General features: G+C 39.5%; 1 protein-coding gene across 1 annotated transcript in view; it reads right to left on the bottom strand.

Annotated features, from left to right (window-relative positions):
- The window catches only part of DAP3 (death associated protein 3), a 30,013-nt gene that overhangs the window by 4,428 nt on the left and 11,400 nt on the right, over positions 1-14,185 (bottom strand). The window contains exons 3-10 of the mRNA XM_006861560.1: positions 12,929-13,030; positions 5,268-5,376; positions 5,050-5,142; positions 4,092-4,222; positions 3,334-3,414; positions 3,083-3,241; positions 2,052-2,111; positions 1,448-1,537 (exon numbers count right to left, since the gene is read on the bottom strand). Of these exons, the coding sequence (XP_006861622.1) occupies positions 1,448-1,537; positions 2,052-2,111; positions 3,083-3,241; positions 3,334-3,414; positions 4,092-4,222; positions 5,050-5,142; positions 5,268-5,376; positions 12,929-13,030 (825 nt within the window). The remainder of the gene's footprint in view (positions 1-1,447; positions 1,538-2,051; positions 2,112-3,082; positions 3,242-3,333; positions 3,415-4,091; positions 4,223-5,049; positions 5,143-5,267; positions 5,377-12,928; positions 13,031-14,185) is intronic.

Below are 14,185 nucleotides of genomic sequence, written 5' to 3'. Positions count from 1 at the left end.
CTTAAGTCTGGCTCAAAGGCGGGATTTCTGTCCTTGGATGTCAATCAAGAGGCAGAAGCGCAGCAGGGGTGACTGGGTTGTAGTGAGAGCCTTTGGGCTGGGCTTGTGGGTCTCTAAGTTGGTTGACCCCGCCTCAAAGCCATGATCCAACGGTTAGGCTAGGAAGGCGTTCTCGCGTCCGCGGTAAGTAGGACAGCCTGGCCGGCCCCTGCAGTCTCTTCCCGCTAGGCAGCGTCTCCCCGTCGACCTGGTCTCCAGACACCTCTCACCCCGCTGCTCCGTGGTCTGGGTTTTGTTTAACACCTCCACCAGGTCTGCGCAGTTGTTGCACATACATATAAACAAATTAATAAAGAAGGGAAAGTTCCTTCTTAAAGTAGAAAGCCAACTAACACATTTACAAGAAATGATGGTGCTAGAAAAATCTCCATTTAGTAATCATCATTAACAACTGATTTAGGGAGAACAATAACTTTACGGAGGAGAAACCTGGCAGAGACTACCTTAAGTAAGTACTTAACATTAACATTACGAATCACAGTAGAGATAGACTTCATGCTTTTTCATATGATACACTAAAAAGATATAACATCAATTCTGTCATGTTCCTGCCAAAAGTGAATAATCTAAATCTAATTAGGAGGAACCATCTGAAAACCACATAACATTAAATAACTGATCTTCAAAAATATCAAGATTATAAGGACAAAAGACTGAGGAACTAACCCAGACTACAGGAATGCAAACAAACATGACAAATATACATCATCTAGGACTCTTTTTTTTTTTTTTAAATAAAGGATATTAGGATAACTGGCAAAAGCAGAATAAGTTCTATAGATTAGGTAATGGTATTATATCAGTGTCAATTTTCTGATTTTGATCTTTGTGCCACAGTCACATAATGGAACGTCTTAGGTTTTAGTAAATACACATTAAAATATTTGGAGAAAAGGGGGCAATATGTCTGCATGTTACTGTCACATAATTCAGGAAAAAAACGTAGAGAGAGAGTAGAGTGGGGAGATGGGAAAGGAAAACTAAGAGACAGGAAAGAGGGGAAGGAAAAAAATAAAGCAAACATATAGTAACATGTTAACGTTTTAGATATCTGGGTGAACGGGGTTGGTGGTGTGCCGTGGAGTTGGTTCCAACTCATAGCGACCTTGTATAAGGTTTCTGAGGCTGTAAATCTTTACAGGAGCAGAAAGCATCATCTTTCTCCTGAAAAACAGCTGGTAGTTTTGAACTGCTGACCTTGAGGCAAACGGCCTAACTCATAACCACTATAATACCAGAGGTCCTTGGGTGAATGAGATATAGAAATAAAATTTTCCTCAAAGTCTGAAATTCATCAAAATAAACACATATAAGGTAATAAAGAGATAATCTCTTTAGACAGATTGATTATCTAAGGAGAACCACAATTTCCAATGCATGCTTTCACCTTTCCCAGCAACTCGTGGGGCTGGTAAGATGACCGGGGCTTAAAGAGTGAACCAGTCTGGTTCACAGTCAACACAATGGCACCTCCATGCTAAAAGAAGAGAGAAAAGATGAATTAGAAAAAACTGAAGAAATACGTAAACTAGAGCATCTTAATCATCTGTAGAATTTTTTTTTTGCCATACAGTGGTACAACAGTGTGGTAATTAATTCTAGATTTGTTGTGACAACAAGTTACTATATGATCTGAAATTATTAAAACATAGTGACACATTTCGGGGTCTTAATATCTTTTCCTGAAGATGGTAGGGAGATATAAAAACACTTTGAACAACTGCAAACAAAGTAAAATTTAGGCCAATATTTAAATATAATTATTTGAATAAGCTTACTTTAGTTTCATAGAAACCATAATACACAGATTTGTATCAAGTCTTTACTCCTAGGTTGGTAAAGATAAGGACATTCAGTAAGATATGACATAAGAACTTCCTGTTCATAAAATTAGAGCGAGACTGGAAAGTATTAGCATGGAAGTAGTAGGATGTCTTTAAAATAAAAAACCCACTTCTTTTTGAAATGTGTCAGGTATGGTGTTCACTCACCCAATCATTTTTCACCATTTTTCTCAGATTGTAAATAAGCGCTAGCTCCTCTGGAGCAATCTGCACATTGGTAAAGGAGAGCAAGAGAGAGAAAAAAAGAGATTATTTGCTTTTCCTGGAGCTCCCATGAGACAACTAAAGTTACAATGTAACTACAGTATACTTGAGGTAATCCCTTTGGGATAAGTTACTTATCCCACAGATCTGTTTGTTCTTTTGGCAGCCCATGGCACTTTCAATATTCTCCTCCAACACCATAACTCAGATACATCACTTCTTCTACGGTCTTCTTTATTCACTGTCCAGCTGTTTGCTGCATGCATATGAGGTTACTGAAAATGCCACGGCTTGGATCAGGCGCACCTTAGTCCTCAAGCTGAGATATCACTGCATAATGAAATAAACTACAAAGCAAAAGGAACTCTTGCTGTGGCACTGTACGATCAGCACTGGTCTGTGAACCAAAAGGGTTTTTCTTGATAAAATAAACAATCTAATGGTTATGGTGGGTGGTGGGGAGTGAAAATTAGTCATAGGCTAAGGTAGACACATGTTAACATGGGTGACGGGGCAGGCAATATATGACAAAAGGAAGGCTAACAAAGGAGAGATGAAGATAGAGACACAGGGAGGAATGCGACAATGAATAGAGATAAATACTGTTAACTGTACAAAGAGGAGATTGCAATCAGTGAAGCAAAGTATGATTTGCTGCATGTGAAACTGATGACAGCACAAACTATACTATGGGTTTATTTTATTTTTGCTGCACTCAATTCACAAAAAAAGTTGAACAAAAAAGCCAAAAATAAAATAAACCCATAGTATAGTTTGTGCTATCATACTTTTTCTAAAATACTATCCCTTAGTTTTAAAGGGAAGGTGGAGATCATGGTGTCACTTTCTGTTTAACACTGTACATTTCCGTTCACCTACTCCTATGGCAAGAAATTATGGTCTAATAAGGCTATGTCCCAGGCTCTGCAAATGACAGGACTAGCAACAGGAATTGAGAAACTCAGTTTTCCTACCGGACTTTTATCTTCTCTGTTCAGGGTGGTTCTTCCCCAGAGAGCATTGACTCCATCCACTGCCACTAGGAGGTGAAAGATACCTGAAGAACTTTGCCTCCGTAGTTCTTTCAGCACAATCCCAACTGCGTCTGTGGCATTCCTCACCCGAGTTATGCCCTGTATAGAGGGAGAGAAAGAGACACTGGCTTAGAGTCCTATGAGAGGCTTTCTCTTGGTATGGCACTATACATATTCATTATCTTCTTTACCTGTTCAATAACTTCTCCCAGCGGGCTGCCTTTCTCAGTGCTATCTCGCTTGTTCCAAATATACTTCTCTTGAACTTTTATCTAAAAGTAAACAAACAAAGAACCTCCATACTTAGTTTAAGGGTGAACCCATCCCTACTTGAGAAGGGAGGTAGTGGTGTGCCACGGTGTCGGTTTGACTCATAGTGACCCTTTATAGGGTTTCCGAGGCTGTAAATCTTTATAGGAGCAGAAAGCCTCATCCTTCTCCTGCAGAACCACACTGGTAGTTTCGAACTAGCTAACCTTGATGTTAGTAGCCCGATTTGTAACTACTTATGCTACCAGAGCTCCTTGAGAAGGTAGGAGGCTAGCTAAGCTTATTAAGAGCCAGTTGCAATCTACATTCAAGGTCGTGTAAAGACTTCACTATGAAAATGAATGCTTTCTAGTCTATGTCTGCCTGGAATGTTTAAGTTGTGAATCCACCCTGATGAAAATGTACGAAAGAAAGACAAAATGGTATTGTTAATCCAAGTGTAATATTGTTATTAAGGCTGTTGAGTTGGTTCTGACTCACAGTGATCCTGTATAGGGTTGCCAAGGAGCAGCTGGTCGGTTGGAAATACCAACCTGGGAGTTAGCATTTCAGTGCTTATCTTACAGTGCCACAGCCACACTGCTATATTAGTTCTCAACAATATAATCTAGAGCAAGGTAGACAGAATCTGTATATGAAGGCTGCCCAGCACCAAATTTCTGGGCATCTAGCTAGTTACCTGGCTCAGGAAGCGCTCATTTGAAGCTTTAAAATTCTTGAGCCAGGTTGAAGCCTCTAAAGGTTGATCCAAGCGCTGTTTGTTGTATGTAGACTGCAGAAGATCGTGACAATTTTTTACCCAACGATGAGCTGGAAAAAAAAAAAAGCACAAGAAAAGGAAATATGCAAAAACTGACTGCACTTAACTCAAAATACTATAATGTCTAAGTTATGGGAAGTGTCATTACTTTGCCATATGCTGGGGGGGGAGGGGTAGGCTCAGAAAAATTTGTGGAAAAATGGAGTTAAAAAAATAATGGAATATTCTCATAAAAACTTTTTGAAGCCCTGTCATATACTTAAGATCTTCTTGCTCCAGGGGTTTACTTTTTTGTCTGCTCCATCTTAGGAGTAAACATCATTACAATCAATATACCAGGCCATACAAAGTGTATCACATATGGTCTCTGCTTCCTAGCAGTTTTAAAAGCGAAGCCAGAGATATGGATGCATACAACACTGAACAAACAAGGGCTATATGCCAAGTATGAAAAGGAAAGATTTTAAGATCCATAGTGATAATCCTGTAATGGTGATAAACAACATGTCAGAGACTCTGAGGGTACTCAAAATTATTACTTAACGGCTACAATGATTGCGGCCTCTATGGCAGGAGCCCATGCTCACAGGCAATTAGATATCAAAGTAAGGACTGCTGGGCCTAAACACTTCATTCTTAGTTCTAAAAGGCTCCAGGAAGCTTTTAGTTGAATTTCCTCTTGTCACATATCCTTCATTTTGCAACCCTGCTTGGCACTAATATCATGAAGCAAGGATCAACTAATTCAGACTGCTCTGCACCTGGAGCAAAGGCTTTTCTTTTAGCCCTCAGAGCCCTGTCAGAAAATTGAAGCCATAGGGCTACCATAGTACTGGGATTACTAAGTCTGACACAGTGAAGATAGAGAATTTCTTACCATCTGGAATATGTAGTATCAGCCAGTCTTGTTTTGCACAGAAATGAATAACATGGCAAAGACTGAGGGTTTTTCCTGTTCCTTTTTCCCCATCTAAAGCACTTGTTGTTAAAGAAAACATCACCAGAAGGAATACATTTGCAACCATCTCTTTTCTTCTCTCATTTGAAAGTGGGAAAGCATTAGCTCAGAGGGTCCAAGCAGGCAGGAAAGGATACAGAGAATATATCGTACAGCTGGATGTGCAAAGTTGGTGTTTTTCAGGTAATGCAGAAGTTCGAGGGCTGGTTTCCTTACCATAAGGCAAGCTTCACTGAATGTCTTCACCTAACAAAACAGAAAGAAGAAGCAGTGGGTGGGGTGTAGATATCTAACCTGTTCTTGTTAACCTAATATAACCTTGAATCTAATAGAGCAACCAAGGGCACCAAATTACATCTTTAATTTATTCAGGTGGGAGAGGATGGGTTGGGACTGAATTTGAAATTCTAGCTCATGTAAGAAACACATTATGCTACAAGTCATCTGAACACTCAGCTTTTGATTATTCCTGTTAATGAAGCACAGCTATAACATCAGTTAATGAATACCTATAAATAATTCAGACATCTTAATAATATGTATCACTTGGTATATCACTTATGGTTGACATAAAAAAGCATGTAAAACATTTAGCAAAGTATCTAAATACTTTATACAGTACACAGTCAATAAACATTAGTTCTCTTTGTCTTTAGTGAATTCGTATCATTCTATCTAAACTTTTTTAGCGAGAACTATATATAGTACATTCTCTCTAAAAAATGTACTGTCAAAACAGTCTTGTATGCTTGCTGATGACCATCCTGGTCAACTTGTGAGTGGAAATAGAGGAAATGCAGCAAAGGAAGCATGGGCTGAGATTGACCATATTCCATAGATGCCTGATGAAACTTGAGATGAAAGGGAGAAGAGGATGGGGCATGCTGGTTTGGAGAAGTTCAGGGAGATGTGTGAACTCCCGAACCCAAAAACACTGACCTAGCCATTGGGGAATGAAGCAGCCAGCTGATCTGAAGAGGGGGGAGACATGTGAGAACTCCCACACTCACACAGACAGTACCCATTAGCCCTTGCATGGATGGCTTGCTGACCAGAATTCGACCAGATGAAGATAAAGAAATATGATACAGGGAGCAAGCGTAAATTGCTACAACCTAATCAACTGGACCCTTGATTATGGATGAGGATGCTCAAAATTCCAACTGAATAGGGAAGGATTCTTCTTATCAAAGATAAAGAATGCCTCCTCAGTACACTAGGTTGTTAAGAGTCGAGCAACTTAGACTTCGGCTACCAAAACTGGGGGGCTATAAAGGCATGATGTGGCTGGCTTGTAAGCTTTCATGAGGTGCTTAGTGTCAAAAGGGGAATAAGACAGAAACCCCACTGAATAGTTTTCCTCATGTCCAAATGGGTCTGGTGATAAGGGGGGCAGGATTTTATGATTCAATTGCAAGTAACTGTTTTCAGGTCTGATGGGGATTGCCACAACTGTAAATGTAGAAGAAGTATAACTAAAAGGGGGGAGCAGTTAACCTGTCATTTCAGGAACAAGGAGGGGACCCTAGGACCATCAAAAGGTAAGAACATAGGAGTGAGGGATCCTAATCAGAAAAGCGGCGACAACAGAAATGGTGGAAGAGGCGATGAAACAGAGAGACAGAGCAGCGGGGGACTAAAGGCCCATGGACTGAAAAAAGCAGTGTGCTTGGGGACAGGGCAGGAGACTGGTTTTGAAAATGTGCCCTTGTAACATTTAAATGAATAAATATTTACAATGTAGAAAAAACAAAAAAGTTGTTCTGAATGACAATGAAAGGAAATTAGGAAAATATAGCAGCAGGAAAAAAAAAAAAAGTACTGTACGAGTTCTTGTGTGAGTTGTAGGATAAGCAGTTGACTTTAAGGTCAGTTTGAGCTGCAAGGTTGACAGTTCAAACTCACCAGCCGCTCCTTGGGAATCCTATTCAGGCTCACTATGAGTTGGAACTGACTCACCTGCACTTAACAACAATTGTTCTCGCCAAAAAAGTGTATATATAAAACATGGAGACATGGAGTCCTGGTGTGGCGCTGCAGGATAATGTACTAGACAGCAAGGTCAGTTTGAACCGCAAGCACTCAATCATAAGGTCCGTTTGAACGGAAATGTCGATGGTTTGAACCAACCAGCCACTCACTCAAAACCCTATATAGGGTCACTATGGGTCAAAACTGACTCAATGGCACTAAACTACAACAACAGTATACAGCACATGCCAGTTCAGCTGCAGGTGTGGCCAACTCACCACAATTTTAAAGCCATACCTGACATTAGCAGTGTACCAAAATCAGAGTTTGTGTGTTCATTCCCGTTTTGCTCCCAGGATTAATTTGAAGGAAAAAGTTGGGAAGTATGTGTGGAGGTGATTTGCAAGTATGATATTTCATTATGTCTACTAATAACAATAAATATCTACATAAATACTATTTGCAAGTATATAAGATGGCTCTGGTAGCATAGTGGGTACAAATTGGGCTGCTAACCTCAGGGTCATCAGTTTGAAACTACCAGCTGTTCTGCAGGAGAAAGATGAGGCTTTCTACTCCTGTAAAGATTTACAGCCTCGGAAACTCTGTAGTACGTTGCTATGACTCGGAATTGACTCCACAGCACAAAATAACAACAACAACAAGATGGCTATATTTTTTAAAGGCATTCTAACAACTGAATGTGAGAAGGAATTAGCAGGTTAAGTCCAAACTTAATGGTAGTGCAATCTTCAAAAACATGATATAGGTATTAAAATAAAACTGCTATTAAGCATAACAATACTAATATACACAATATTGCCTTCATTTAAATGGGAATTACAGAAATAATTCATGAGTCATTCTTTCCAAGCCACTGTTGGTTAAGTCAGCCTGAATGCAATTTAAAGAGAGAAATTGAGGTTAAAAACCAATGTACAGGAGAACAAACAAGATGGCGGAGAGGGTAGCAGTGCAGTGAGGAGATCTGTCAGCAACAACACAGAATTCCGGACCAAGCAGGCTCAAGAAATGGTGCAAGAACACTGAACCATATATAAAGGTATATTTAGAAGGTTGGAAGGCCTACAGTTAGGGGAATTTGTAGCAGAATCAAGAAATCCAGTGCTTTCTAATTCAAGATGCTCAGCTGCTCCCAGAGCCACCATCTTGGGTGAGACCGAAGGGGGGAAGGATCAGAGCAGTCACAGAAACCTGACAGAAACCCCCATCCCCAGAACGTTCTACTACAAATGCACAGATTTCCTCAAAATTTATAGAGACAGTTTCCACTTAAAACCAGATGGCCACAGCCAACCCTGAACTGTTTATAAAGTAGAAATAAGGCCTAAATGGGGATTGTGGAGTGGAACAGGCAGACTTAAAAGGAAATAGGCCGAAAATTAAATCCTGAGTTATGTCACAATGACTAACAGTGACAAAATCTTGAAATTTCTCAGGAAGAAGAGTAAAAAGGGAAGCCCATTTCCTGGTCACATCTACCTGTGGGCAATCAGAAAGCATAAAAATACCAAAATACACACCCATCTAAGTATTAAGGCCACAGATAACCGATGAATATGCCCCAAAACCAGAAGCAGATGACCATATCAGCACATGTCCAAAAACGAGATAAAGTGACTGCGGCAAATGAGCTGGAAGGAGACCTACACTCCATACTGGAAGATGGGCAGGCTTTGGAAATGCCAGAGACGGAATTCAGAAAAATGATTATAAAATGTATCAAAACACTATACAATAGAGTTGAGAAAAATAAGAAAGAAGTCAGAAAAGCACTATAGGTACAATCAAATAAGATAGATACAGCATTGGAAACAATTCAAAACCTACAGAAAGAAGTACAAATGATTAATAATAGAATATCAGAAATGGACAATACACTGAAAGAGCAAAGGAGTAGAATTGAAGAAATAGAAGCCACAACTAGTAAGCTAGAAGATAAATCTCTCAACGCTACTAAGATAGAAGAGCAAACACAAAAAAGGATAAAAAAAATCTGAAGAAGGTCTAAGATTCATGTTGGACAACACAAAGAGGAATAACTTAAGAATTATTGGCATTCCAGAACAGGAAGAATCACAAGTCCACAGAGGAGATAGTTGAAGAGCTTCTGGAAGAAACTTTTCCTAACATCCTGAAAAGTGAAAAGATAAGCATTCAAGAAGCTCAGTGAACCCCAGGAAGGATAGACCCTAAAAGACAATCACCAAGACATACAATAATCAAGCTCTCCAAAATCAAAGATAAGGACAGAATGCTGAAAGCAACTAAGGAAAAGAGAAGTGTAATATACAAAGGCAAGCAAATCAGATTAAGCTCAGACCTTTCAACAGAAACCATGCAGGCAAGAAGGCAATGGGGAGACATATATAAAACTCTGAAAGAAAAAACTGCTACCCAAGAATCCACTACCCAGCAACGCTGTCAATCAAATATGATGGTGTAATCAAAACATTCCAGGATAAACAGAAGCTAAGGAATTTTGCCACAGCCAACCCTGCTATGAAAAACATCCTAAAGGAAGTTCTGTAGACTGAGAATCAACAAGAACAGACAACAACTAGAGAATGATGTATGTGGCAGCATCACCCTGAACTCAATCGACAAATGGAAGAGTCAAGAACAGAATAAAATTGTAAGAACAGAGGATCTGGGAGGTCAGTCTATGATCAAAACAATTACAATGTGAAAGAAGGTAAACACAGAGGAACAGAGATCTAGGTGGTGGGAAGGTCATGTAGCATTACAGGATAAAATAGACTGTCTTAAATGGAGGGAAGAATTAATGGAATATAAGGTAACCACAACAATGGGGTTGGGTTGGGGGGTTTAGTTCGGGTGTTGGGGAGGGCAATACAAAAAGGGGGAGGAGGCAGAAGAACAAGACAGATAGGGTAACAATGACACAGGTTTGCATGACCTAAATGGGATAGAGGTAAATAGCGATGCATGCTCAACCTTGGAACAACAGGGCTCTGGGATATAGGGATCTAGGTATAGCCTGAAGAGGGGAAATAATACTAAAATATTTGACTTTCTTACAAATATTTGTTTCCATTGCCTACTATTGTAAAATAGACACTTGAGTGTGATAGAAAGGAATGTTGGGAAACATGATTAGAGAAAACTTGTAAGCCTGTCTTTAGCCTATAAGTGATTGGAATACCTTAAAGGGGTTCTAGAACTTGCCCAGTGAAATAGGCCTCTTGCAAATCCTTTACAGAATATAGGACCTTATCCAGAACCTTATGAGGTGGGACATTCCCACTAGAAAGGACAAGCAGACCAGACTGGAATAGCTAGAGCAACTGAAGATACATCTTCAAAGAAAGGTCATTAGGAAAAACCCAAAACAAAAATGTCAACATGACTGGCTACTACAAGAGTAAAAGTAAGCTGTATGCCAGGAAGACATCAAGGCAAGCAATCAAGTTCCTTTAGGACAAACTCCCCTCTAAGACTGAAACTCAAAGGGAACACACAAACAGGCATGTAAGCTTGCTGGTGACCACACTGGTCTACTGGTGAGTGGGAGAGGGGGAAAGGCAGCAATGAAGAAATGGGCTGAGTTCAACCACAGTCCATTGACTCCTGTTGACCTGGAGATGAGAGAGAGAAGAGGAAGGACTGGTTGGTCCAAAGTGTGGTGAGACATGTGGTGTAAATTATTATATATGCCTGAGTAGTTTTTTTTGTTTGTTTGTTTTAAAAAGCTTAAGTGGATAGAGAGAAATACTGTTAACTGATGGTACCTGGAGGGGATTATAATCATTGTAATGAAACAAGGTGTATTATTTGTTGAATGTAAAACTGATGATCTGCTTTGTAAACTTTCACTCAATCCACAGTAAAAACCTTAAAACAACAACAACAACAACAAAAACCTATGTACAGTTTTCCAGGCCTGATCATAGGCAATTACAAAGGACTCAACTGACAGCCATGTAGAGAAAGCTGCCTTCTTAACCAAACTTAGTGCACAGCCAATTCATTACATTCAATGATGGGATCAACCAAGGACTCAGTCCCCTAAATGGTATGTGTGCTATGTTCATGCAGCTAGAACAAATAATGGGCATACCAAAAATGTTAGTTGCTTTGCTTACTGAGCTCCCAGGAAAAGTTGGGAGACTGTGGAAGAGGACAGTCTGAGCACAGCCTACCACCTTTCACTACGAGCCATGAATGAACCTGTGCTTAGAACCAGATGTGTTGGCAAGGTTTCTTGGAGGGGATGAGAGTGTGGACTGACTCAGGGTATCTAGGCCCAAATATATACCCCATCGCAACTGGTGACATAAGAGTACATTCCTCACTTCTTGCCTTGAGCATATATTAACATTCCCAGGAACTGTTTACTTATGAGTATCACAAGCACCTGGTCACCCCATGTCTATATCTGTTTCTGGAGGGAAGAGAACAGGGTTTTTCACATTCAGCATGAAAGGAGTATGTACAGACCACCAGAACTGTGTCAGTTGTGGAGAATGACTCAACATGAGGGACAGACCCTAGTATTCTATCTCTTTTCTATATAAGTAAAGCATTGTTTCAACCCGTATGTAATTTGTATTTCTTGAAGACCTTGTACGGCCTTCCTAACCATGAATCTACAGATTTTACTATGAATAAAATGCCATTACATTTGATTCCTTCTGTCTTGTCCTAATTCCAATCTTAATGATAAGGCTATGGTTGATTTTTAGCTCCTTTACTGGTATCTCATCTGATTTCCTGAAACAAAGAATAGTGAAGAAATAATATCCTCCTACTCTTAAGTTTAAAATAACCTGATATTTCATTGTTGTTGTTGTTGTTATGTGCCATGGAGTTGGTTCCGACTCATAGCAACCCTGTACAGGGTTTCTGAGGCTGTAATCTTTATGGGAGTAGAAAACCTCATCTTTCTCCTGCTGAAGTTTGGAACTGCTGACCCTGAGGTTAGCAGCCTGAATCGTAACCACTATGCTACCAAAGTAAACAGGAATAATTTCTGAGGTTTAAAATAATTCAGCAGGAACTTGTGAGAAGAAGCACTGATGCCAATAAACTATACTTGCAGTTAATCACAAAATCTTTACAGGGATATAAAGCAACCGAAGATTATACTCTTTGGGCTACAAAACTACATGAAAATTCACAAAAACAATGAATGTATCTAATACAAACTTCATTTCTACTTGACTTAAGAATGTTTTGATTTTTTTTCCTATGGCACAGTAACAATTTTCATAGTATTTTGCTAAGGCAAATATTAAATTCATTTATTTGAATGACAAAGTTTGTAGAAACCTGTTGGTTAGCTAAAAGAGAACCAGGTGGATAGTATCTATTTAAGAGTTCTTTAGTCACCATGGAATGGTCAACCATTCAAGATCAAAAGGGCAACATTTACCTAAAGACAGAGTTCAGAAGGGTTGGGAAGGAGGGTGGAATGGAAATAGAACCACAGGGAGGAAGTGGGAAAACTGTTGTTGCATGAATAGGATCACAATTCATACAGAGGGTATGAATTGCAATGACTGACATAAAACAAAGTGTATGATTTGTTGAATGTAAAGCCAAGATTTGCTGCTCTGTAAACCTTCATTCACTTTACAATAAAATGTTTCAAGAAAACACTTTTTTTTCCATTGGTACCAAAAATGTAAGATGGATAATAAAAAGATACTCAATAGCTAAAATTATCTGTTTTTCAGATACAAATTTCATCCTTTACAGTTTTCTACTCACATTACCTCACTCCTCTGCTATCAACAGCTTGTTTCCGTCCCCAGCCCCCAAGCCCCTTGCCTGTTTTGAGCACCTGTATTGCAAAGCGAGGAGGCAGGCCATGGGGAAATACAGTCTTCAAATCCTGGAGGGGAATGGTGTAGTGCTGACACTCATGCTGCTTTCCATGCTTGGCCTATGAAATAAAAATGTAAAGAGGTCTAATGGGGACAAAGTGACACAGACTTTGGAAAAGTAGAAGGGGCCTGCTAGATGATATTGAGAAAACATGTCTCAGAATCTTTTTCATTTCTTATCTTAGACAAAAAAATGTTAATATCTGTCCTGAAATCAACACTGTATTTGAAGCGGGTGGTGGCCGGAAAGATGAAGTCAGTTGCTCAGCAACGTAAACCCTAGATGTGGGAGTGCCAGAGACAATTCTTGCCATCTGGATTCTTCTGTACTGTGTACAGAGATGCTCCAGTCATGTGACAAGATCATCTGCATGCTGCTGTTTCCATAGAAACCCCAGAGGAATTGGCAGATAAAGGGACTACAATTATAGAGGAAGCTAAAAGACACTTCAATGACTTCATTCATTTATTCTATTTCATTTTGTGCTATAGGTGAATGCTATTGGGGTTATGTTTTTCCTTTTGCATACCCTCTGTTACGATGGAAGATTCTGAGACTAGGGACAAGACAGAAAGGGAAAAAAGGAAGATTCACATTTTTAGCATAGACCACAGAGCTAATAATCATTTATGAGAGGCAGCAACAATGCTAGAGAAGAAGAAATCAATATCTAGTCAAATGGAACCTGAGATAGAAAATACACCACTGAAATCTGCTGGAGTCCTTGCTTTGGCTAACTAACTTCACTTTAAGATATGCTGTTCTTCTCACAAGGAGTCTTGGTGGCACCGTGAGTTAAACATTGGACTACTAACCTAAAGGCTGGGGATTCAAACCCACCAGTTACTCCATCGGAGAAAAATGAGGTGGTCTGCTCTTGTAAAGATTTACAATTTCAGAAAGTCTATGAATCAGTTGTTAGAATCAAACCTATGAAAGCGAGGTTTTTTTGGGTGTTATTCTTCTAATAACAAATCAAGGTAATTCCCTTTCCAGCACCAGGAAATCCATTTAGAAAGGTGGAAATCAATACTGGATTACTAATTTGGAAATGTGGACTCTGTAATCCTGTACCTTATTATGTGATCCTGGGCAAGTAAATTTGATTTCTCTATACTGGGGGTTGGTAAATGATGACTGGTAGATAAGTGCCATGATGTCGGTTCTGACTCATAGCGACCCTGTATAGTGTTTCTGAGGCTGTAAATCTTTA

The sequence above is a fragment of the Chrysochloris asiatica genome, unplaced genomic scaffold, assembly GCF_000296735.1.
Source record: "Chrysochloris asiatica unplaced genomic scaffold, ChrAsi1.0 scaffold00042, whole genome shotgun sequence".
NCBI lineage: Eukaryota > Metazoa > Chordata > Mammalia > Afrosoricida > Chrysochloridae > Chrysochloris > Chrysochloris asiatica.
The sequence above is the reverse complement of the archived record's forward strand: the minus strand, read 5'-3'. Positions and strand labels throughout refer to the sequence as shown.